This window comes from Cetorhinus maximus, chromosome 24 (genome assembly GCF_964194155.1).
Source record: "Cetorhinus maximus chromosome 24, sCetMax3.hap1.1, whole genome shotgun sequence".
NCBI classification, from domain to species: domain Eukaryota; kingdom Metazoa; phylum Chordata; class Chondrichthyes; order Lamniformes; family Cetorhinidae; genus Cetorhinus; species Cetorhinus maximus.
Genome location: NC_135902.1, coordinates 32,941,625 through 32,965,351, shown reverse-complemented (window position 1 = coordinate 32,965,351; position 23,727 = coordinate 32,941,625). Strand labels below are relative to the sequence as shown.

General features: G+C 43.2%; 1 protein-coding gene across 3 annotated transcripts in view; it reads right to left on the bottom strand.

Moving 5' to 3' along the window:
* Nucleotides 1-3,374: 3,374 nt before the first annotated feature.
* The window catches only part of LOC144699752 (fatty acid-binding protein 1, liver-like), a 29,468-nt gene continuing 9,115 nt past the window's right edge, over nt 3,375-23,727 (bottom strand). Inside the window, exons 1-4 of one of the 3 annotated variants that reach the window (XM_078570958.1) lie at nt 22,325-22,454; nt 17,845-18,017; nt 4,560-4,652; nt 3,375-3,515 (exon numbers count right to left, since the gene is read on the bottom strand). In XM_078570958.1, coding sequence (XP_078427084.1) covers nt 3,465-3,515; nt 4,560-4,652; nt 17,845-18,017; nt 22,325-22,439 — 432 coding nt within the window. In that variant the 5' untranslated portion in view covers nt 22,440-22,454 and the 3' untranslated portion in view covers nt 3,375-3,464. Of the gene's footprint in view, nt 3,516-4,559; nt 4,653-17,844; nt 18,018-19,749; nt 19,905-22,324; nt 22,455-23,727 lie in introns of those variants that run through there. The other 2 variants (XM_078570960.1, XM_078570959.1) reach the window with 2 other exon arrangements.

Below are 23,727 nucleotides of genomic sequence, written 5' to 3'. Positions count from 1 at the left end.
TGACTAATTGATAACCCTTCTTTATTAATAATCAGCCAATTAGTATTTAAACTTAATAAGTATGAAGAGGGACTGGGTGACATAGGCTCAATGGCTGCCAAATTAGGCATGAATATCTTTCTCAAATCTTTTGTTAGATGGGTAATAGACCATTCTGTGAAGTTCCAGAAATGACACTGAGCTTCACACTCCAATTTTATGTATTTTGTTGTGTCTCTGCTAGATGTCTTTTTGATGGGTTATAGGTGTTGTTTCAATTTGCGCTGTGAGTTTGGAGCAAGACAAAACTGGTGAGATGAAAATCTCTTTCTTTGTTGACTGTAAATGCTGAAGTTTGGAAACCCAACTCCATTTTTGATGGGTATGGATCTGCATCACAAAAAAAACCCCTCAAGAGTCTCAGGGACAGCCTACAAAGAGGCTTTCTGTTGGCAGTGAAAAAAATCATAACAGCGTAAATGGATGCTCTTCTATGGTTAAGTTAAAGATGTATTACGAATCAGTAGCAGGGTACTGTTCAATAGCATGTCGAGGGTGTGCTTGATGCTAATACTCATCAAATTCTGAAAAGTGTTCCATTTTCCACAAATGACAGTTGTCATCTTCATCAGTGCTGAGATATAAACATTAGACAAAAAATGGCACAGTTGTTGTGTTGGTTAGCAGGAACAGAGACATTTGAGAAGGAGATATGCATTGGAAAGGCAAAGAGTAACCACAAAGTAGGACAAATATACAAGAGGAAATATTGGTTGTTTGTGATAAAGGGATGGCAATAATCATGGGTGATTTTAATCTACATATAAGCTGGAAAAATCAGATTGGCAGTAGTAGCCTGGATGAGGAGTTCCAACAATGTTTTCGAGATAGTTTCTTAGAGCAGCACGTTCTGGAACCAACCAGAGAACAGGTTATATTAGACTCGGTATTGTGTAATGTGACAGTATTAATTAATGACCTCAGAGAAAAAGCACCCCTAGGTAGCAGCCACCACAACATGATTGAATTTTACATCGAGTTTGAAAGAGAGATGAGTGGGTCTAAGACAAATATTTTAAACTTAAATAAAGGCAACTGTGTGGGCATGAGAGCTGAGCTAGCTGAAGTGAACTGGGATACTAGGCTAGAGGATAGATCAATAGAGGAACGGTGGGAGGCATTTAAGGGGATATTTCAGAATACTCAAAATAAGTGTATTTCTACTATAAAGAGATAGTCTAAGAGGAGGACCCACCATCCTTGTTTCACTAAAGAAGGAAAGCATTAAACTTAAGGAAAAAACATATAACTGTGCAAAGATGAGTAGCAGGTCAGATGATTGGTCAGAATATAAAGAACAGCAGAGAAAGACTAAAAGGTTAATTAGGAGAAAGAAACTAGAGTATGCAAGGAAGCTAACTAGAAATGTGAAAACCGATAGCAAGAGCTTCTTCAGGGATTTAAAAAGGAAAGACTAAGTGAAGTTAGTGTTGGTCCTCTACAGAGTGAGAATGGGGAATTAATAGTAAATAATAAGGAAATGGCGGATGAAATGAACAAATATTTTGCTCCTGTCTTCATTACAGAGGATACAAAAAAACATTCCAGAAATAGCCGTAAATCAAGAGGTGGCAGGGAGAGGGGAACTTACAATCACTAAGGAAGCAGTACTGAGCAAACTGTTGGAGCTGCGGGCTGACAAGTCTCTGGGTCCTGATGGACTTCATCCAAGGGTCTTAAAAGAGGCGGATAATGAGGTAGAAGATGCACTGGTGTTAATTTTCCAAATGGTGATGGCTGCATTAAGTGACTCGAGGCAACATGGTACTCACCCTTCCTGAGCGCAGGAGATCGTTGAATCTTTTGCTGCACTGGACCCATGTGTGCCGCACCATATCAGGGGAGCTAACACACTTGGCCACCTCCTCCCAAGCACGTTTGGTCAGGTGGGGAGGCATCCGCCACCTGTCCCTTGGAAGAAGGACCTCCTGCCACGCTGCCACCTCCTCCAGGAAAAACGAGGGGCACACTGCCCCGCTGGCCTACCCTCCGGCCTGGCCTGCCCCGCTGTCCTACCCTCCGGCCTGGCCTGCCCCGATGGCCTACCCTCCAGACTTGCGTCAAGCACATTGCCCCTCTGATGTGCTCTTCTCCCAGCCATTGTGAGCAGCCTTGCAAAGGCTGCCAGGCCTTCATTTAAACAGGCGGCCGGGTCGCCATTGGGAGTCTACCCACGGGAGTCATGAACTACACTGGGAGGGCCTTAATTGGCCCACCTGCATAAAATGGCGGTGCAGATCCAATCACGGGCAGTGATCGGGTCCGTGCCCGCCTGTGTCTGCTCCCGCACGGCCCGCCCGACATGAGGAAAATTTTCCCCTAGGTATTCTAGTGCATGAGTCACAAAAAGTTAATATGCAGGTACAAGAAGTAATTAAGAAGGCTAATGGAGTGCTATCCTTTATTACGAGAGGAATTGAACATAAAAGTAAGGATGTTATACTTCAGTTATCCAGGGCATTGGTGAGACCACATCTTGAATACTGTGTGCAGTTTTGGTCTCCTTATTTAACGAAGGATGTAAATGCGTTAGAGGCGGTTCAGATGAGGTTTACTAGATTGATACCTGGAATGAGTGGGATGTCTTATGAGGAAAGGTTGGACAGACTGGGCTTGTTTCCAGTTTAGAAGAGTGAGGGGTGATTTGATTGATGGATACAAGATCCTGAATGGTCTTGACAAGGTGGGCATGGAAATGATGTTTCCTCTTGTGGGTGAGTCCAGAACTAGAGGACACTGTTTTAAAAATAGAGGGCACCTTTTAGGACAAAGATCTGGAGAAATATTTTCTCTCAGAGGGTTATGCGACTTTGGAACTCTCTCCCTCAGAAGGTGGTGGAGGCGGGATCATTGAATATCTTTAAGACAGAGGAAGTCAGATTTTTGCTAGGCAAGGGGATCAAAGGTTATCGGGGATATAGGTGGAAATGTGGAATTAGAAATACAAACAGATCAGCCATGACCTTATTGAATGGCGGAGCAGGCTCAAGGCGTCAAGTGGCCTACTTCTGCCCCTATTTCGTGTGTTTGTGAATAATCAGAATAAAAGGACTTTCTATCCTTCTCTTCTTTTGACTCTAACTGTCTCATACCTGCTTTTCAATCCACCTTTCTCCTTCTCACCATTCTCCCTTTTTTTCTCTTTTCCCTACCAACTACCCTTTCCTTCCCCTCTCTTTACTCAGAACTTTGAACTCCGGGGATGAAAACTGATATTTGTGACCATCAGTTCACACCATTATAATTGCAATTAAGTGTAATTTTGAACTGTTATGGTCAAGGGTAATGAAAGTGATCACTGCAATGTAACTCATAGACTCGCTCTCTTACAAAATTGACCAAATGCAACAACTTCATTGTTATATGTATGTTTTATTTGAAACAACTCAGGCAAGACACACATTCTCAGTGATGGACCAGCATTTTTAAATTCTTTTACTGATTCTCTTGTAGGTGAGATCACCAACAGTGAGTATCTGAAAGAACAAAATCATATTATTATTGAAGATTTTCTAAATAGAATAAAATTACACATAGAACCATAGAACACTACAGCAAAGAAAAACAGGCCATTCAGCCCTTCTAGTCTGTGCTGAAATATTATTCCGCTAGTCCCATTGACCTGCACCCAGTCTATAACCCTCCAGACCTCTCCCGTCCATGTATCTATCCAATTTATTCTTAAAACTTAAGAGTGAGCCCGCATTTACCACGTCAGATGGCAGCTCATTCACACTCTCACCACTCTCCGAGTGAAGAAGTTCCCCCTAGTGTTCCCCCTAAACCTTTCCCCTTTCACCCTAAAGCCATGTCCTCTCATGTTTATCTCTCCTAATCTAAGTGCAAAGAGCCTACTCGCATTTACATGTGGCAATTGCAGTGAAATTTCTGAATAGAGGAGCTTTTGGATTATTTTCAAGTACTCTCTATGAATATCTAGTCTTTAACAGTACAGATTCAAGTCGAAATAATGAATACATTCTATGTCACATTAGGTGGCAACTACAAACTACAAAGAGGTAGTTTCTCTTTCAGGGTAACCTTTAAGACCATTGTTGTAGTGTAGCACATATTTCCTTTGCTGACATTATCTGTTCCCCATATAAAATTGTCAGATTAGTAGACATGTTCTAGGATTTCGGTATTTCTTCATTTGAAGATGTTTATCAGAGTGTCTAGCGAAATATTTTATCAGCCTGTGCTGGGAGTTTTTCAGCATTATGTGGTTTCTTTTGAAACAATGTCATTAGGCACTATGAGAAAGCAATTAGTAAAGACCATTTCTACATCCATCGCCAGATTGAGAGAGCACCTTGCTTTAATGTTTCATACAAAGTGCCTGAAGTCAAGTGCTGCCTTAAATTTGCTAGAGGGCAATATTTAGGGGTATGGAATTTAAAACTGGGTTTGAACTGATAACTTGCCAACATTTAAAGTTTCTACTCTGTGCAATCATTAGATGCAGGAGCTGACACAATGGAAGTTAATTTTCTTAGTGAAATGAATAAAGAAGCACTTACATCAAGCAATTTGTTTTCGCTCAGCTCAGTGACTGATGTTACGGAATTTAGCTTGACAATTAACTTGTTTGCACCGTCCAAGTTCACCACAGACTGAAATAAAGCAGAACACCAGTAAAGTTTCATATTTAGTCTTTAATATACAGGTGGAACTTGCTATGACCTCTGTAGAATCCGATAATTTTAAAAAAGAAACTCAAACTTCCAGTTTGAGGGAGGATAGGAGGATGACACAAGATTGTACATTTTAAGACTTTTACTGTAACAAAAGCCTAAAAGCACTCTTCACTGAACTCTGGAGAGGGAATTTGCCCAATAGTGTGCTGTTCCTGATAGTGTAACTGGGAGTGTATGCCACTTCTGCTCTCTTGCTTTTTGCCGTTCCTCACGAATTTACAGTTAAAATTTAGAGTGCTGGCAGTGTGCAAGGGAAACATGTGCCATCGCACGGTGGGGGTGGGGGATGTTTTCAGTGATGAAACCCGCCATCAGCTGACAATGCTGCAGCTATGGGTCGGCTATAAAAGAGCCTCCTGGTCAAGTAGGAATGTTCTACATCACGGCTAAAACTTTCCTGTCCAGCTTTATTGCCATTAACTTAAGACTTAGGAGCACAAAGTGTGTTTATCAAAATTAAATTTCACTTGTAAATATTTCACATTACATTGGTTTCACTTTACTCATGATCATTATTTATTGAGGCTAGCTTAGTCAGAGAGCTAAATATACTGACACAGTTCATGGTTGGCATGCATTGATATTTACAGGAGAGTTACGGACATTTCCTTTATTTTGGAAGAAACAATGCTGTGTTTTTTTGTTCACGATTTATTGAACGTTCATGTTAGTGTTGTACTCACCATTCTGTGGGACATGGCTGAACTTTCAAGCTCAGCTGGCCCTCCCTTCTATGCATTGTAAAGGACCTTGTCCGAGAGCACTCTCATTGGGGATAATTAAAATGTTATAGGTAAATTCAAAGCACTGTGAGGACTCTGCCAGCCAACACTCTGATGAGCGCACATTTGGACAGTATTAACACTGCCCTATAGGCCCTTCATTTTCTTACCTTGACTGACTGTTCCCACCACCCCTCCCCTCACCACATCCAGGATGCCAGGCCCTTCCCACTTCACTTCTCCATGCCCCCGACCCAACTCTGTCTTTCCCTGAATCCCTCTTCCACTCCTCCATGCCTCAGACCCCACACCTCCCCTCACCACTGACTCACCCATGCTTCCATGCAAGCTGCCATTCTCCTGCTCCCCTGCCTTGTGCCGCAGAGTTAAATAAGGAAAACTGCTGACCTTACACACAACTGCACGAAACCGACTGGTGCACGCGATGTTTAAACAGAATGAACCGGGTGCCATCAGATTCTCGCATTTTGCTGACTTTCTTTAGAAGGTTTTAAGTAATCTTAAAAAGTTTTACACAATGTGTACTGATGGCATACAAATGTATTACTGGTATGAACCCACCACAGGCCTGTGTGAGGCTCGACATGCCACAAGCATGCCACTGGCTTTATTTGTGCATCGCAACCTACCTTCGGGAAATTGAAATTCTCCATCTTGCCTAATTAAGTCACCCCACGCGCCATGTTTCCCGCTCTTGCGGGATCCATAAAATCCCACCCCCCGCCAAACCACTATCTTTGAAGGCAATTTATTCTTTAAACCAAAAAAAAATTCCCCTTTTTGCTTTAACATAACTGAAAACACACTTCACAGATATACTCTACACTGTCCTTCAAGTAGACATTCAATTCTCTCGGAACCAGTCCAAGGTGATTCTTAGCTCTATAGGGTTTACTTCTGTTCTTTTCCTTTCTCAACCTGACTACTTCTAAATTCAGGATTATCTTTCACAGTGCGTTTTTTTTTTTCCCTTGGCGATTCTTCCTCCAGTGCAAGCTAAGCAAATCTTCCAGCCTCATTTTAACTCCTCATGAATTTGGTCTTTTAAATCCGAGCATGAGCTCCCAACTGCAATCCTGTCTGGTAAGCCGCAGTGTCTTGCTGCCTATAGCTGCTCTCCCTCTCCTGGATCCTGGCAGACTAACCCTGTCTGTGAGTTTTCAGGGATATCCTAGACCCGCCCCCTCTTAAAGCCCATCTCCATGGCAACCTGACTCACATGGGCTCGTATCCAGGTAGAAATGTTGATTAGCTCTCCTTGAGACCACAACTCTCGTTTATCTTGGAAGAAAACGGGACAGTTTAAACAACAACTGTTTATAACCTGACATTCTCAACATTTTTGTGGGACTTTGGAATTCACAATCTATCCACTGTTAACACACAGGCTGCTGCCATCGCCTCCAAGTGTTAAACACCTTGCAACTTCTTCCCAACGATCAAAGCACCCAGGCTTGCTGTCAGGCAGACTTCAGAACAGGTCACATGACCCCTTCATTCTAACTTAACTTAAAGACACAGTCCCAAAACATAACAATCTTAAAAACCTCATAACTGTAACAAATCTTAATCTACATATAACTCACTTTGGTTCAATTTTGACTTTACAACAGCCAACTGTCTGCCCATTCCACCGACAAAGAGGTGGTTGTGATTTTGAGGCCGCAACCTCATTTGAATCTGGCAGGTGATCTGCAGATGCCAAGCGGGCATCTGATGCTGTTTGGGTTCAGGAATGTTGGCCAGTTGTGGGGTTGGTAGAGGCCCATAGGTGGGGCTGAGGGTGGAGTGGAAGACGCATTATTAAGGAATGGCTAGGCCAAGCTGTGTCAGGCTAGCAGCAGTATTTAAGTTGTTCTCCAAAAAAATGTTTCTTGTCATTCTTGTCATAATCAGTACACATGGGGGACCATTCATGTCATAAGTCCTTTGCATATGTCCCTTACATTTGCAACCGGGGTCCTAACTACATTATTACGACCTTTATTTACATGAGAAAGAGCTAAACCACTTGTTTCAGGCAGGTCCTTCAGCTGCCCAGTGTTCCCCTGTGCAAGTTGCAGTGAGCTGATTGACTGAGATAATGGCACCAGATGGCTACTACTAAGCATTCTTAGACCTAAACTGGCACATTAATGCCACTTTATTAATGATTTAGACAAAGGAATAGAAAGCCAAATATCCAAATTTACTGATGACGCTAAGTTAGGAGATGGAGTAAGTAGGGCAGATGGGAGCAGGAAGTTGCAAAGAGACATTGATAGATTAATTGAGTGGACAAAACTGGCAGATGCAGTTCAGTGTGGGGATGTGTGAGGTCATCCACTTCTGAGGAGATTTAAAAGTTGCCAGGAATGGAGAATTTTCGCTATGAGGAAAGGCTGGATAGTGTTCAATGGTTTAATTGATCTGTGTTTCATTTTGTTAGTCTGTTCATTGATCTCTGTTCACTGTACTTAATTGCTTATGCCTGTGCATGGAGCTAGGAAGCTAAGTAACTGACATTATTCAGAAGGTTCCGGAATCTGAGCTGAGACCACGTGTATGTAGAAATGCTCTGTGATTACTAAGATATTTAAATGTACTGTAAATAAACCTGTTGTAGATTTAGAACTAGTGTCATCTCTGCATTGCTCTGGAATAAATCAGATATATAAGATATACAGCAAGCCAGCAAATACATAAGAGAGTGACAATGAGAATGTTTGAGGAAAGTTTAACTTTACCAGCTCCATTGTTGGGGGATCCTCCCATGTCCTGGGAGCGATAGATTTTGGGGTTCAGGACTGTTTGGTCGTATGTTTGAGGTCTAGATGGGGTTCTTTGGAACGTGCCTATACTTCCAAAGTAAGCTGCATGAGACTGTAATCTGTCAAAACCATTACTCTTTATTACAGGTACTATACACATATTAAGACTTCAGTATGAAGTTGGAACTTCTGCTCCCTCTAGATCACTGTTACTCAATCATGTGATGTTACATCATTACATCAGCGTCATGTGTGTCTGATGTTAACCCTTTACTCTACTTCTCCCCGCAAGTTTTCATCCCAATTATATGCATCCTCCTACATCTCCTCCCAAAGTCTCAGACTTCACAGGGTTACGGGGAGGCGGTGGCATATTGGTATTGTCACTGGAATAGTAATCCAGAGACCCAGGGCAATGCTCTGGGGACCCAGATTTGGATCTCACCATGGCAGACAGTGGAATTTGATTCACTAAAAATCTGGAATTAAAAGTCTAATGATGACCATGAACCCGTTCACGATGGATGTAAAAATCCAACTGCTGCAAAGTCAATAAAAAGGAATGAAACCGGCGGACCACCTGGCATCTACCTAGGCACCGGAAACAACAACGGCAAATCCAGCCCTGTCGAATCTGCAAAGTTCTCTTTACTAACATCTGGGTGCTCCTTACTAACATCTTGTGCCAAAATTGGGAGCGCTGTCCCACAGACTCATCAAGCAACAGCCTGACATAGTCATACTCATGATACAGATCATTACCCAACACCACCATCACCACCCTTGGGCATGTCCTGTCCCACCGACAGCAGAGGTGGCGGCACAGTGGTAAACAGTCGGGAGGGAGTTGCCCTGGGAGTCCTCAACATCAACTCTGGACCCATGAAGTCTCATGGAATCAGGTCAAACATGGGCAAGGAAACCTCCTACCGATTACCACGGCTGTCCCCCTCAGCTGATGAATCAGTACTCCTCCGATGTTGAACACCACTTGGAGGAAGCACTGAGGGTGGCAAAGGCACAGAATGTACTCTGGGCCGGGGACTTCAATGTCCGTCACCAAGAGTAGATGGCCTAAGCTGGCCGAGTCCTAAATGACATTGCTGCTAATCTGGGTCTGCGGCAGGCGGTGAGGGAACCAACAAGAGGGAAAAACATACTTCACCTCATCTTCACTAACCTGCCTGCCACAGATGCATCTGTCGATGACAGTATCGGTAGGAGCAACCACCGCACAGTCATTGTGGAAACGACGTCCCGTCTTTACATTGATGATACTGTCCATCGTGTTGTGTGGCACTACCACTGTACTAAATGGAATAGATTTTGAACAGATCTAGCAACTCAAGACTGGGCAACCATGAGGCGCTGTGGGCCATCAGCAGCAGCAGAAATATACTCGAACACAATCTGTAACCTCATGGCCTGGCATATCCCCCATTCTACCATTACCATCAAGCCAGGGTATCAACCCTGGTTCAATGAAGAGTGCAGAAGGGCATGCCAGGAGCAGCACCAGGCATACCTAAAAATGAGGTGTCAACCTGGTGAAGCTATAGCACAGGATTACCTGATGCCAAATAGCATAAGCAGAAAATGATAGACAAAGCTAAGCAATTCCACAACCAATGGATCAGATCCAAGCTCTGCAGTCCTGCCACATCCAGCCGTGAATGGTGGTGGGCAATTAAACAACTCACTGAAGGAGGAGGAGGCTCCACAACTATCCCCACCCTCGATGATGGAGAAGCCCAGCACATCAGTGCAAAAGATAAGGCTGAAGCATTCACAACAATCTTCAGCTAGAAGTACCGAGTGGATGATCCATTTCGGTCTCCTCTAGGGGTCTTCAGCATCACAGATGCCAGTCTTCAGCCAATTCGATTCACTCCATGTGATATTAAGAAATGGCTGAAAGTACTGGATGCTGACAATATTCTGGCAATTGTAATGAAGACTTGTGCTCCAGAACTTGCTGCCCCCCAGCCAAGCTGCTCCAGTACAGCTACAATACTGGCATCCACCTGACAATGTGGAAAATTGCCCAGGTATGACCTGTAAACAAAAAGCTGGACAAATCCAACCCAGCCAATTACCGCCCCAACAGTCTACTCTCCATCATCTGTAAAGAGATGGAAGGGGTCATTAACTGTGCTGTCAAGCAGCATTTGCTTAGCAATAACCTGCTCACTGATGCTCAGTTTGGGTCCAGCCAGGGTCACTAAGCTTCTGACCTTATTATAACCTTGGTTCAAACACAGACAAAAGAACTGAACTCCAGAGGCGAGGTGAGAGTGACTGCCCTTGACATCAAGGCAACATTCGACCGAGTGTGGCATCAAGGAGCCCTAGCAAAACTGGAGTCAATGGGAATCAATCAGGGGGGAAACTTTCTGCTGGTTGGAGTCATACCTAGCACAAAGGAAGATGGTTGTGGTTGTTGGAGGTCAACCATCTTAGTTCCAGGACATCACTGTAAGCGTTCCTCAGGGTAGTGTCCTAGTCCCAACCATCTTCAGCTGCTTCATCAGTTACCTGCCTTCCATCATAAGGTCAAAAGTGGGGATGTTTGCTGATGATTGCACAATGTTCAGCACTATTCGTGACTCCTCAGATACTGAAACAGTCCATGTCCAAATGCAGCAAGGCCTGGACAATATCCAGTCTTGGGCTGGCAAGTGGCAAGTAACATTCATGCCACACAAGTGCCAGACAATGACCATCTCCAAGAAGAGAGAATCTAACCATCACCCTTGACATTCAATGGCATTACCATCGTTGAATCCCCCCACTATCAACATCCTGGGGGTTACCATTGACCAGAAACTGAACTGGACCAGCCATATAAATACTGTGATTACAAGAGCAGGTCAGAGGCTAGAATCGTGTGATGAGTAACTCACTTCCTGACTCCCAAAGCCTGTCCACCATCTACAAGGCACAAGTCAGGAGTGTGATGGAATACTCTCCACTTGCCTGGATGAGTGCAGCTCCCACAACACTGAAGAAGCTTGACACCATCCAGGATAGAGCAGCCCACTTGATTGGCACCCCATCCACAAACATTCACTCCCTCCACCACTGACGCACAGTGGCAGCAGTGTGTACCATCTACAAGATGCACTGCAGAAACTCACCAAGGCTCTTAGACAGCACCTTCCAAACCCACAACCACTATCACCTAGAAGGACAAGGGCAGCAGATAGATGGGAACACCACCACCTGGAAGTTCCCCTCCAAGTCACTCACCATCCTGACTTGGAAATATCGTGCGCGATTTCACATCCGATCGGGTCGTGAGGCCCCTGCACACCGACCTAAACATTCTGCCCCTTGTACATACAAGGGCTTGGCTTTAATATTTTTTCCTTCCTTTTGCAGGTTTTGTTTAAGGTCAGCAGGTGATTTTAAAATGTCCAATTTTTCCACAATTGTGGCATTCTGCTCTCTTTTCCTGTTTGTGCAGGATTTTCCTGCCACACTCAGAGCATTTCAAGATGGCGATTGGCGCACCTTTCCCCATTTTCACTTGCTTCTGCTTTTGTGTGCATTCCCCCAATGGCCTACATACTGAATGGCTTCACTCATTTGTTTCCATGGGACCTTGCCTTCTCCTGCAAACAAATGCTATATTTTGCTTTGAGCTCAGTCTGCCTCACAATGTGTACTGCCTTGATTAGAGTTAAATCTTCTGATAGAGCTTCATCTAAGACACCCAACTACTATGTAATCATGAATCAATTCTTCCCTTAATATTGCACAGTGGGTGGCATGGTGGCGCAGTGGTTAGCGCTGCTGCCTCACAACTCCAGAGACCTGGGCTCGATCCTTACCTCGGGTGTCTGTCTGTGTGGTGTTTGCACATTTTCTCCGTGTCTGCGTGGGTTTCCGCCGGGTGCTCCAGCTTCCTCCCACCATCCAAAGGTTAGGTGGATTAGCTACGGTAAATTGTCCCCCAGTGTGCGAGTGTGTGCCCTGTTTTGGACTGGCATCCTGTCCTGGGTGCACCCTGCCTAGCACCTATTGCCTGTTGGGATAGGCTCCGACTCCCCACGACCCTGAATTGGATGAAGTGGTTCCGGAAAAGTGAGTGAGTGAATATTCCAATTTTCTACCAGCCTGTAGAGATCATTGATGAATGAATGAATCCATCCTTTCACTTGGTCTTTGTTTTTGCTTGTTAAATTTTGCCCTTTCTGTAATTACATTTTTGGGAATGCTAAAATATGAATCAAATGCTTCCAGGACTTCTTCGTAAGGAGTTGAAGTCTCATCAACTCCCTGCTTTGTGATTACATCATCGGCAATAACTCCAACTGCTTAGTGTAATGTACTGACCTTTTGTTCTTTTCCATATCTGGAAAACCTTTTTCTCCAATATTCTATATTCATTCATGGGATATGGGCATTGCTGGCTAGGCCAGCATTTATTGCCCAGCCCTAATTGCCCTCACTCAGAGGGCATTTTTAAGAGTCAACCACATTGCTGTGGGTCTGGAGTCACATGTAGGCCAGGCTAGGTAAGGACGGCAGATTTCCTTCCCTAAAGGATACTGGTGAACCAGATGGGTTTTTACAACAAACGGCAATGGTTTCAAAGTCATCATTAGACTTTTAATTCCAGATTTTTATTGAATTCAAATTTCACCATTTGCCGTGGTGGGATCTGAACCCAGGTCCCCAGAACATTACTCTGGGTTTCTGGAATATGAGTCCAGTGACAATATCACTATGCCACTGCTTCCCCATAGTCCCAGTGCTGAGCCTGTTGTGAGCCTTCAGCTCTCTGCAATGGTTCTGGGAGTGGTAGTGTGCTTGTACCAAGCTCTGGACTTGTTGCTGCTTCACTGGTGTTGCTTGTTGATTCTGGTCTCTGTTCACTGCTGTCTGGACTCCGGGTCTGTGTGTCAGCTTGCATCTGCTGCACCCGCGATGTTCCAACTTTCCTCTCGTCCTTCTTTTAACGACCTTTTGACTTTCCAGGCCTGTAGCTGCTTCTTGGAGTTTTTTCTTAGTCCTTTGCTTGCTGTCTGCTGTCACCATGTTTTGTCATATTTTCGGGGTCTAGGTGGAGTCCTGGGGCTTGTCTATTCTCCCAAAGTAAGTTGCTTGAAACTATAGTTCGTTAAAACCGTTCCTCTTTATTTACAGCTATTCTATACATATTGGGACCTCTGTATGAGGTTAGAACTTCTGCTTCCTCTAGATCTCTGTTACTCAAACATTTGGTGTTGCATCATTACATCAGCATCATGTGCTTCTGATGTTAACCCTTTACTCTACAAGGAACTACTTGCTTGCTACAGGGATGGACATCCAGATGTAGTAGCAATACTTGCACATTGTGTTGGAGCAGAAGACCAGCAAAAATTCGAGCAGCGCACTGAAGATATGGCTACAGTTGATAGGGCAGTAAGTGCTCTCAAAAAATACTGTGGGCCAAAGGAACATGTGATGATATATTCTGTCAGAGATCCCAGGGAAATGGTGAGCCCATTAAACAATATATGGCAGTGTTTCATCAATTGGCTTCTATGGTTATTGTGCCAAATTTACTCGATGAACTAATTTGTGACTAATTAATTGAAAAGGCTTCAATTCCAAGAATTCAGTTAGGGAATGTCTGCTCATGGAGAATGATGATTTAATCTTGGAAAAAGCCACGACCTTGGCAGTTCAAATCGAATCTGCCACGTTAGATCTGAGGAGGTTACACAGCAATGCACCTTTAGATTCAGGGTCTCGGACACAGCTTGCTCAACCAGCTCAAGTGCAAGGGTTACGGACAAGGAGATGTCAGCTGTTTCATCAACATGTGTCCCATCACGATCAGGTACCTTTGAAACTATGCCCAAATATGGAAATACTCATCGAGTCACGACACCATGTCCAGTTCAAGGGAAAAATGCAACTCATGCTTGAAGTGGAACCATTTTGCAAAGACGTGCAAGTTATTGACAAAGACCTTATCAGGTCGACAAGTGGAAGAGTCTCTTCCTGAGAGTGAGGTACAGCATGTATATACCATTGCAAAAGGAAACTCTTGGAGGGGACTGATGTGCGCTGTGTGTGCAGTAAGAAGTGTTCTTCAACTGCAACCTGACTGAAGCTTCGAGGGATGGAGAAGATTTGTCCATATTGTGGCCTGAAATTTGCCAGCAATGAAACATTGGGCCGAAACCTCTGAGCTCCCCAGCATCGGATTTGGGGGGGATACCCTAAAGATGCACTGGGGAATCCCTCTCAGAAGATCCCAGGTAAGGTTTTGCACAGCAATTGCCTGGAAGTGCACAGTTCCTCTGGACAATTGCTCTGCTTTGGGAAACATCCAAAATAGCCATTTAAGTCACTAACTTTGGATGGTTCCGCCAGGGTTACACCAATAGTTACTCAGAAAAAGTTACAAGAATTAAAACCTCTTCTAAATTCTGGATAACTATTGTAAACATCCAGACTGACCACACGGGACACCCCCCCACACCCCCAACCACTGATACCCCCACCCCCGACCTCCCCACCACCCCCATCCCCTTGAACCTCTGACTTCCCCCATTCCCCCAACCAGCACCCCCAACATCCGACCGCCCCCTGACCTCTGATTCTCTGGACCTCTGATGCCCCTCACCCGACCTCTGACACTCCCCACCCCTGACCTCTGACCCCCACGATCCCCCTGCCCAAACAGCCCTGCCCTCCGATGCCCCCCCGACCCCCCCCAAATCCTAACTACTTACCTTAGACACTTACCTTCTCCCTGGCCTGTCAATTTCACTGGGCCCTTTGAACTTACCTGCTTTAGGGCAGCTACTGACTAAAAAAGAGGGTGTGGCCTCCTTGAATCTGCCAGAGCTGCACTTCTCTGGAACCTGCAAAGAGTCTTTTAATGCAGACTCCATGCAGAACGGAAGTGTCAGCGTAATTTTCAAGGGCAGATAATTGTGTATTTATTTCTTCTAATTCCTGCGGCCCATCTCTTTCCGATACTAGTTGGACGTTGCGGCCCATTATATATACACTGATGAGCGCCCCTACTGTGACAAAGCTTCCAGCAAGAATGACGCGTTAAAGATCCACATTAGAACATAACACATGGGTAAAGCCTTACCAATGCTAAGAATGTAACAAGGCTTTAGTCAGAAGATGGGCCTAGATGAACGTATGAGGATAGTGATTATGAGGATACATTTCTTTTTCCTATGAGTGATATTGATCATCCGCCTCATTAAGCTGCTTACACAGAACCAAAACCTCAAATTCATACATCTAACCACAGATCTAAGAGGCCTTGATATCTCAAGGACTATTTATGTACTTAGAGTAAACAGACAAGTTGGACTCTAAGAAATGACTTGATGTATTTATGTTTGTTGTTTAGAATGATTTAATGTAAAATAATGTCTTTAGTTAAAAGGGAGAAAAGATATCATGTTCAATGGTTTAGTTGATCTGTGTTTGAATGTATTAGTCTGTTCACTGATCCATGTTCACTGTGCTTAATTACTTAAAACTACAGGTGGCGCTAGAGAGCTAAGTAACTGACATCATTCAGAAGGCTCCAGAATCTGAGCTGAGACCATGGGCTGAATTTTACTTTTCACGGGCGGGCGCCTGCCCGACCCGGTCCGGCGTAAAATAGCGCGAGATGACGTCCTGACACCATCCGTGCTGGTGCGATATTTCAGTCGGCAACCACACGCAAAAGTTGGAAGTGCACCCGCCAACAATTAAGAGGGTGATTAAACCCATTAATGTCGCAATTGACTCTGATTTTTTTTGTTGCCCGTCTGACCTTACAGTTGGCGGCAGACAGGCGAATTGGCCAGACGGCTTTTGCATTTTTTATCAAACCTCATCCATGGGTGGGATGAAATTTCCGTGATGAAATAAAATATAAATAAATTTACGTGGACAGCATTTTCATTAGCTAAATTTTCAGGTGATTCATTATGATGCATGGACACTTTTTTTTCAGCTTTTGAAACCTTTGGTTTTGCTTTTTCAGGTCTTTAGTTCCCTGAGGCAGCTCTCTGCTTTCAGGGAGCTTTCTGTTATCGCTGGCCCGCACCTGCATTGACGTCATTGACCGCCCTCTTCCCGCCCCCACCCTGGCAGTGCTGAGCTTTTGAATGCGCGTTGCACACTGGCTGGATATCAATTGGCCGGCCAGCATGATATCGCAGCCGGGGGCTGATAGCAGTCGACGGTCCGTTTCCTGGCAAATCCAGGGCCCACCGAACGCGCCCGCCCACCAAGCTGAAAATTCAGGCCCATGTGTGTGTGTAGAAATCCTCTGTGATTACTGGGACATTTTAAACTACTGTAATAAACCTGTTGTAGATTAGAATAGTGTTATCTCTGCATTGCTCTGAGATAAATCAGTTATCTAAAATATCTAGCAAACCAGCAAATACAGAACAGACAGGACGGGGTTGTTTTCTTTGGAGCAGAGGAGGCAGAGGAGAGATTAAAATTATGATATGATGGAACAGGCTTGAGGGACTGACTGGCCATCTTTTATGTTCCTACACTCCTCGATCAGGGATTTCTACATACACTGCTACAAGTCCACGTGATTTTCAAAATAATTTCTAAGTCATAAAATATGCCAGCTCTGTATGTCTGAGAACTTAAATATATTCTGTCTGGCTGAGCATTTGTGAAACCTCAAAACCATTTTGAAGATTGAAGAGTACATAATTGTTTATCTACACTTACGTCTTTTGGGACATCAAAATTATATTTATAATTCGAATAATTGGTGGGTTTGAAATATTGGTTTGACACTGTCTGAACTGTAGAGGCTTGAACCAAACATCAGGTCTCCAGCTCACTGACTCCAATTACTTCTGCTGAAGCTCATTCGCTTCTGGATGCTACGGTTGTCAACACGGAGGCCACTGATCTCTTGTGTTATGAGGACCTGAGTCTTTCCAATCTATTGGTAAGATTAATTAGTGCAGAGTGCTTGCAGACTTGACAGTCTTATGTTCGACTGATAGGGAAGGGAAGTTATTAAAGACGCCAGGAAGCAAGAAACTTTAAATATAGAAAACGTAGCACAAAAAGATCTGCACTGAAACAACTGAGAAACCAGACAACAATGCATGAAACGAAAAAAGCTTAGATATTTGTTGGTTCCATCTTTCACTGTCCTTCCCCATCCCAGCAAACATGCTTCTGTATATTTATTTATAGTTTTCTTTTGTGTTTTTTTAATCATATAACAATTTGCAGAATGAGTATGAGGGAAAGGCACTAGTTTGAGGCTGTACTGTGGTATAAATTAGCAGATGAAGATCAACAGAAAATTGACATAGGTGGAGAATAAAAATAAAGACCTGCATTTACATAGCACCTTTCATGACCTCAGGTCATCACAAAGCACTTAACAGCTAAATTTAGTATTGGAATTAAAAGCATATTAATGTTTGCCCTTTGGGGGATGCAGGACGCTGTTAAAAGATGCGTGGTGATTGTGTAAACTGTGGTGTGGCATTTGTTTATGAGATTGTAAACCCTTTTGTAAACAGGTACATAATTTTGATCTGTTGAACATGGAGGAAATCTTCCCTCTGTGTAATTATAATCTTGGCGAATGAGGAGTCTACTTTGTACCTTGACCTTGCTCCCGGTGATCGTTGCAAAATCAGTTTCCTGTCCGATGGTAAATTCATTGTGAATCACATTACTTCCGGTTGTTATTGTGATTTTAAAGTCATTTCCATTCTGAACTATTTCAGTGATGCTTTTCAAGTCTTTGCCTTTTTCAATCAGCTCAGCTGGGACCTCTAGAATTAAAAAAGGGACAGAAGCCTGAGAATTGATCTCCATTGTCTTGTGTTAACAGTATCCAAGCCACTTGGTGGAAGTGAAGCCAAGACACAGAGCTTTCCTTTACAGAGTTTGTTGACTGTTCTATCTCAACGCTCCACTCCCTTCCCTAGTGTCCCAGCTGTTTTTATCCCTATTTATAGATGCTTTTTAGAGAATAAAATCAATAAATTAAACAGAAATCAATAAATCAGAAGGGGAAAAACAGCCCCTGGTGCAGCGCTGTAACTAAAATAAAATGTCACAGGAAACTTACAAAATCAAATCAAAATATCATTGTCCCCAATTTAAATGTGCTCAAAGTACTTAATTAAACAATTCCCTTCACCTGTGTATCTTAACAATATAATTAACATACAATTAACTGTGTCTTTAGAGTTAAACGTAATTAAATTCAGCGTTAATCAAGTCAAAAACAAACTGTGACTGTTGCACTGAAGGAGGATGCTGGTGATTTTCTAATGATTGATCTCCCCTAACCTCAAATTTCTAGTATAAATTACTGTCCTGTCAGAAACATATTTCTAAAATGCATCATTGCTGCAAAAATGTACACACACACAATTTGAAACTGAACATACTATTATCCTTTTGAGTTACTGACCTCTTTTTGACCCCAAAAGGCAGTTGAGACTAGGTCAATTGAACATTTCAAATCTGAGATTGATTGATTTTTGTTAGGTAAGTGTATAAAGGGAAATGAAACCAAAGTGGGGGGTGGGGGGGGGGGAGGTTGCGGGGGAAATGGATTTAGATGAATATCGGCCATAATCTAATTGAATGGGTAACAGGCTCGATAGGCTGAATGGCCTACTCCTGTACTTTGGCAGAATGTCCCTTAATATGGTACATTGTCCCCAGGCCAAACACAATATAAATGCCTTGTGTATTTTCACTGCCAGTACCTGTTGTCACTTTCACTTTAAAATTAGCAGGTGAAAATATTTAACATTGATGCAAAATATTAGAAAAAAACCTGTGATGTAAAGCATATTTGTTTCTCAAGAACGGTAAAGGTTCATAATTCCTCAGAAGTTGATAGGTGGAGCTGAATAAACAAAAAGCAGCTGCAGTTTAAAGTGACATCATTTTTAGTTCGAGACCCTTTAACAATATGGTGTGTAACTGTCCTCTAACAGTGAGTCAGAAAATGCAATTTATTTTGTTACATGTGAATATTCTTAAGTAAAGAGGCGGCATTTGAAAAGCCAACATAGTGTTTAATTCAATACTTGAGGAGAATCAAGCAATATTTGTTATGCTAGCATTGGGTTTTAAAATGCTGCTTCTGCCAATATCTTCACAAAGTTCCTCCCTATCATTATATGAACGCCAGTTGGATTCTTATCCAATTCAGATTGGTTTCCAATTCACAAATAACAGAATTTTCAGATCATAAGCATTGATACCCAAGAAGGCAAAATTTGTGGTTAATACTAGAACACAGATAAGTTATTTATTAACAATTTAAATAGAGCTAGTAAAAAGAGTTTTGTGAACTCCAATATGTGAAGGTTATTTCAGGCAAGATGCTCGGAAACGACATTGTCTTAGTAATAATCTTTGTTGTTGTGAATTTCTAGGCAAATAGCAACAAGCAGTAATCTGCCAAAAAGTGATTTTGATTAAGGACAGCAAGTTTGTTTTGTTGAAATCCTACTTGCCTCAGGACAAATAGATTATACTCACCAATGGCTTTCATAAATGCCTCAAAATTCTCCTGACTCTCGAGCTCATATTTTCCAGAGAAGGACATTTTGCAAGATCTTTTTGTCGTGGATCTGAGATGTGATGAAAATGAACTTGCTGATTTTCTGCTTTGCTTTATAGTCCTACCCCTAACTGGACATCTGATAATAAGCATTTGGAAATTCCACGTGTGCATGTTAATAATAAGTGCATCTATTTAATGTTTAACAGATATGTTATGCAATATCCTCAATTAACTCTATTCTTTTTCTTTGAGTTTATGCCATGTACTGTGGCTGGTTGAAAGGACAGGATGGGAATTAACTCTAAAGCTTTGCCACCGTTGATCTATTCACCATTAAGTGTACAACAGTAACTGAGAAATGACTGGCCCCTCCACACCCCCCACTTCTTCAAGGTGTTCAGAATCTTTCTAAGGCACAGATGAGATCAAAAAGCCAATGTGTGTTAAACCAACCGAGCAGACTGTCAAAGTCATTTGGCAGAATGCCTCATCGCCAGAACTTTCCAACAAGCACCAAGACGTAGCTTGGCTGGTGGTGAGAAAGGCCCTCCCAGTCAGATCCTTCCTACACGCCAGGAGTCTCACCCCTTCTGCACGTTGCCCTTGAGGTGGCTGTGGTGGGGATGAGACCGCTGTTCACCTCCTTGTGGATTGTGCCTTTGCAAAGAAGGTCTGGAGAGAGATGCAGTGGTTGCTGTTGAGGTTCGTCCCGAGCAGTTCTGTGACACAGGACTCTGTGCTCTACGGGCTGTTCCCAGGGACACCGAGACAAACATCAACTGCAGCTGGAGGATCATCAACTCGGTGAAAGACGCTCTTTGGTCTGCCCGAAACTTGTTGGTCTTCCAGTGCAAAGAGTTGTCCCCGACCGAGTGTTGCAGACTGGCACATTCCAAAGTCCAGGACTACGTCCTGAGGGACGCACTAAAGCTTGGGGCAGCCGCAGCAAAGGCGCAATGGGGAAGGGTCGCTGACTAAGACCTTTCTGCCACAGTGCACCGAGGGACTGGGAACTGTTTAAATCCCCTCAGGTTGTACAGCTCAAAATGAATGTCTGCAAATGATTGTAATATTCATTGATTGTATTGATGCACCTCATGATACATGTTGTAAAAGTTGAACCTGATTGTACTTTTGTGATAGTGATTTTGAAATGGTTTGGAATGTTCTTCCAGATATGTTATGAATAAAGTATATTTTTCCAAAAAAAAGTGTGTTAAACCAACTGACACAAGAAGTAATTCTGTATTCTGTGCTACAGTGCATTGTAACACCAACGGCCTATTAGCATCAGTTAAATCAGGGACGTGTCACATTGCTTCTATCTCTGATCCATGATTGGAATCAAAGGACAGTTTTATTAGTCATTGATAGTTACCATCAATGCTAGGCCAAATTTTAAAAATCAAAAACAAATTGTATTATGATATAGTTAAACAACTCAGGCCTTTGCTAGACATCATAAACCTAAAAGAGTAGGAAAGTTCTATGGAGAATCCATGGAGAAATGGAGACATTTCGAGGCTTTGGCCTCATCAACACGACCCTGGCAACCACAATAAAAATCCCATTGCAGCTTGCCTGTCGGCCAATGGAGGAATTCCATTTGGCTGAATATCAAAGGCAGCCTGCATGGAGGTAGGTCTGCCAGAGGGAGGGAACTTTTTGCAGAGAGTGGGAGCGAGCTTGGGGCAGCAGTGATCCCTAGTATTCTTGTGGAAGCCAGAGCAATGCATTTCAATTTCCCCAACACTTCCACCTTAAGGTTCTCATCCTTGTGCTTAAGTTCATTCATGGCCTGCCCCAGCTGAGCTCTGTAATTTCCTCCAGCCTACAACCTCCCCAAGAATACACTGTTCACTCAACATTGGCCTTGGGTGCATCCACCTCTCGCCAATGGTGGCTGTGTGTTCAACAGTGTAGGCCCTAATCTCTGGAATTTCCTCCTTAAACTCTTCCATTGTTTCACCTCCTTTGTCTTCTTTCAGATCCTTCCTAAAACTCACCTCTTCAATGCCTTTTGTCATCCCTACTAGAATCTCTAAATCTGGCCCAGTGTCCATTTTTGTTCAACTTAGCCTCTGCAAAGCACCTTGGAATATTTTTCTACATTAAATGCACCATGCAACTATAAATAGTCATTGTTCAAAGGAAAAAAACCTTTTCAATTACACAGTATAGCTATGAACTGTCTTTGCCTCCAAGGATAATGCGGCTCTTAAGACCTGACCCATTTTAACTCCTAGGCTTCATCAGTATATTCTAAGATGGATCGCACCTGCATCCAATGGGAATGATGAGAAGGTCAAAGGGCAGGATGGGAATTTCAGGCATTTGAGTTCTGCTGCTGCTGATTCGAGGGTTTAAGCCCAAACAGATTGGTCAGTGGGTCATATGCCATGGATCAGGAGTCAATCATGGGTAAGGGAGAGTAGAGAAGCTCTGGGCAGTGGAGGCCCGAAGCCTATATTTGGGACAAATGTGTATGAGATCATTTCTGCTTCTCCTGGCCCACTAAGGTACCATAAAAATAGTTTAAAAATTACTTACCAGTGTTTTGTCTGTCCTTGAATCCATTCTGAGCCGTGCTTAACTGGTGTGGGCCTTCTCTGCACAACTCACCTGGCCTGGGGTTAAATTCCCGCCAGGGTTTGCAGGATGTCATTCAACCCTGACTGCTGACTATTTACGAGACCCTCACCTGCCCGGGGTGAGGGCTTCACTCGCCTCCCAAAACTTGCAAGTTAAGATAGAGGCCAGCCCTGCGGCCTGAATGGGGAGAGAAGTGCTCTGCCTCTACTTTAATCTAATTTTCCACAGGCTTGGGATGTTAAAATTGGGGCTATGTGTATTACTATTTATAAAATTCAGTTTCATCTAAAACGGGCAACTAACAGTATCACATGCTATCTGATGAAAAGTTCTCACACTTGTCTTTCCCAAAACAAAATAACATTTTTTTCAAATTCTGGGGAGCTGTTTTTTTAAGAAACAGCTGTCTGGGAAAGTTTGCACAGAACTCTTTGATCTCTTTCCCCAACAATACAGACACACCATAAAACAGTTTGCCAGAGCAAATGACAAAAAAAACACTGCAAAACTTTGTGGATGGTGCATTTAACATTCACAAGATTATTTGTTTTGAAACAAACAGATCTGACAGATTCCTTTCTTCTCCTTCCACAAAGCACAGGCTTATTTCCAACACAACACCACATAAGCTAAAAATCAACAGAAAAAAAAAAGTCCTGGCCTTGACTCCTATCACTTTACAGCTTCCCCTCCATTTTCCACCCTACATTAAGCTTCCATATGTTCCAAATCTTGTTCCCTCAATCCTCTCTTGACCCAATTCCTAGTCATCTTTCCTGGTCACGATGCTACCAACGTTTCCCTTTGCTCTGATACAATTTCTTTCCTTTTCAAAGCTGCCATCTTCGCACCTTCTTAACAAGCCCACCTTACACTGGCTCACCTTCTTCGACTATTACTGACATCTAACCTCTCCTAAGGTCCATGAACGCCTTGTAATTTCCCAACTTCATGTGCTCACCTAACCCAGAAATCCTGCTTCTAATCCCTTCCAAGCACCTTCTGGTCTGTCTCTCAATATATTAACTTTAAATTTTTGTCTTCATATAGAAATCTCTCCCAGGCCTTGTCCTGCCCTGTGCCGTCCAGCTCCAACCTTCTGATGATTTATTCATCCATTTGATGTTTGTGGCACATTTCTGTGCACAAATTTGCTAATGCTTGTCTGCATAGCAACAATGACTGCACTTCAAAAGTAATCCATTAGTGATAAAACGCTGTGGGATGTACCACAGACAAGAGAGGCAATATATAAATGCAAGCTGTTTCTTTTTATGCACTTTCCAGCTCTCCCTGCCCTATCATCCATGGCAGAACTGTCAGCCACATTGCTCTTATCCTTTGAATCCCTCTTTCCTAAA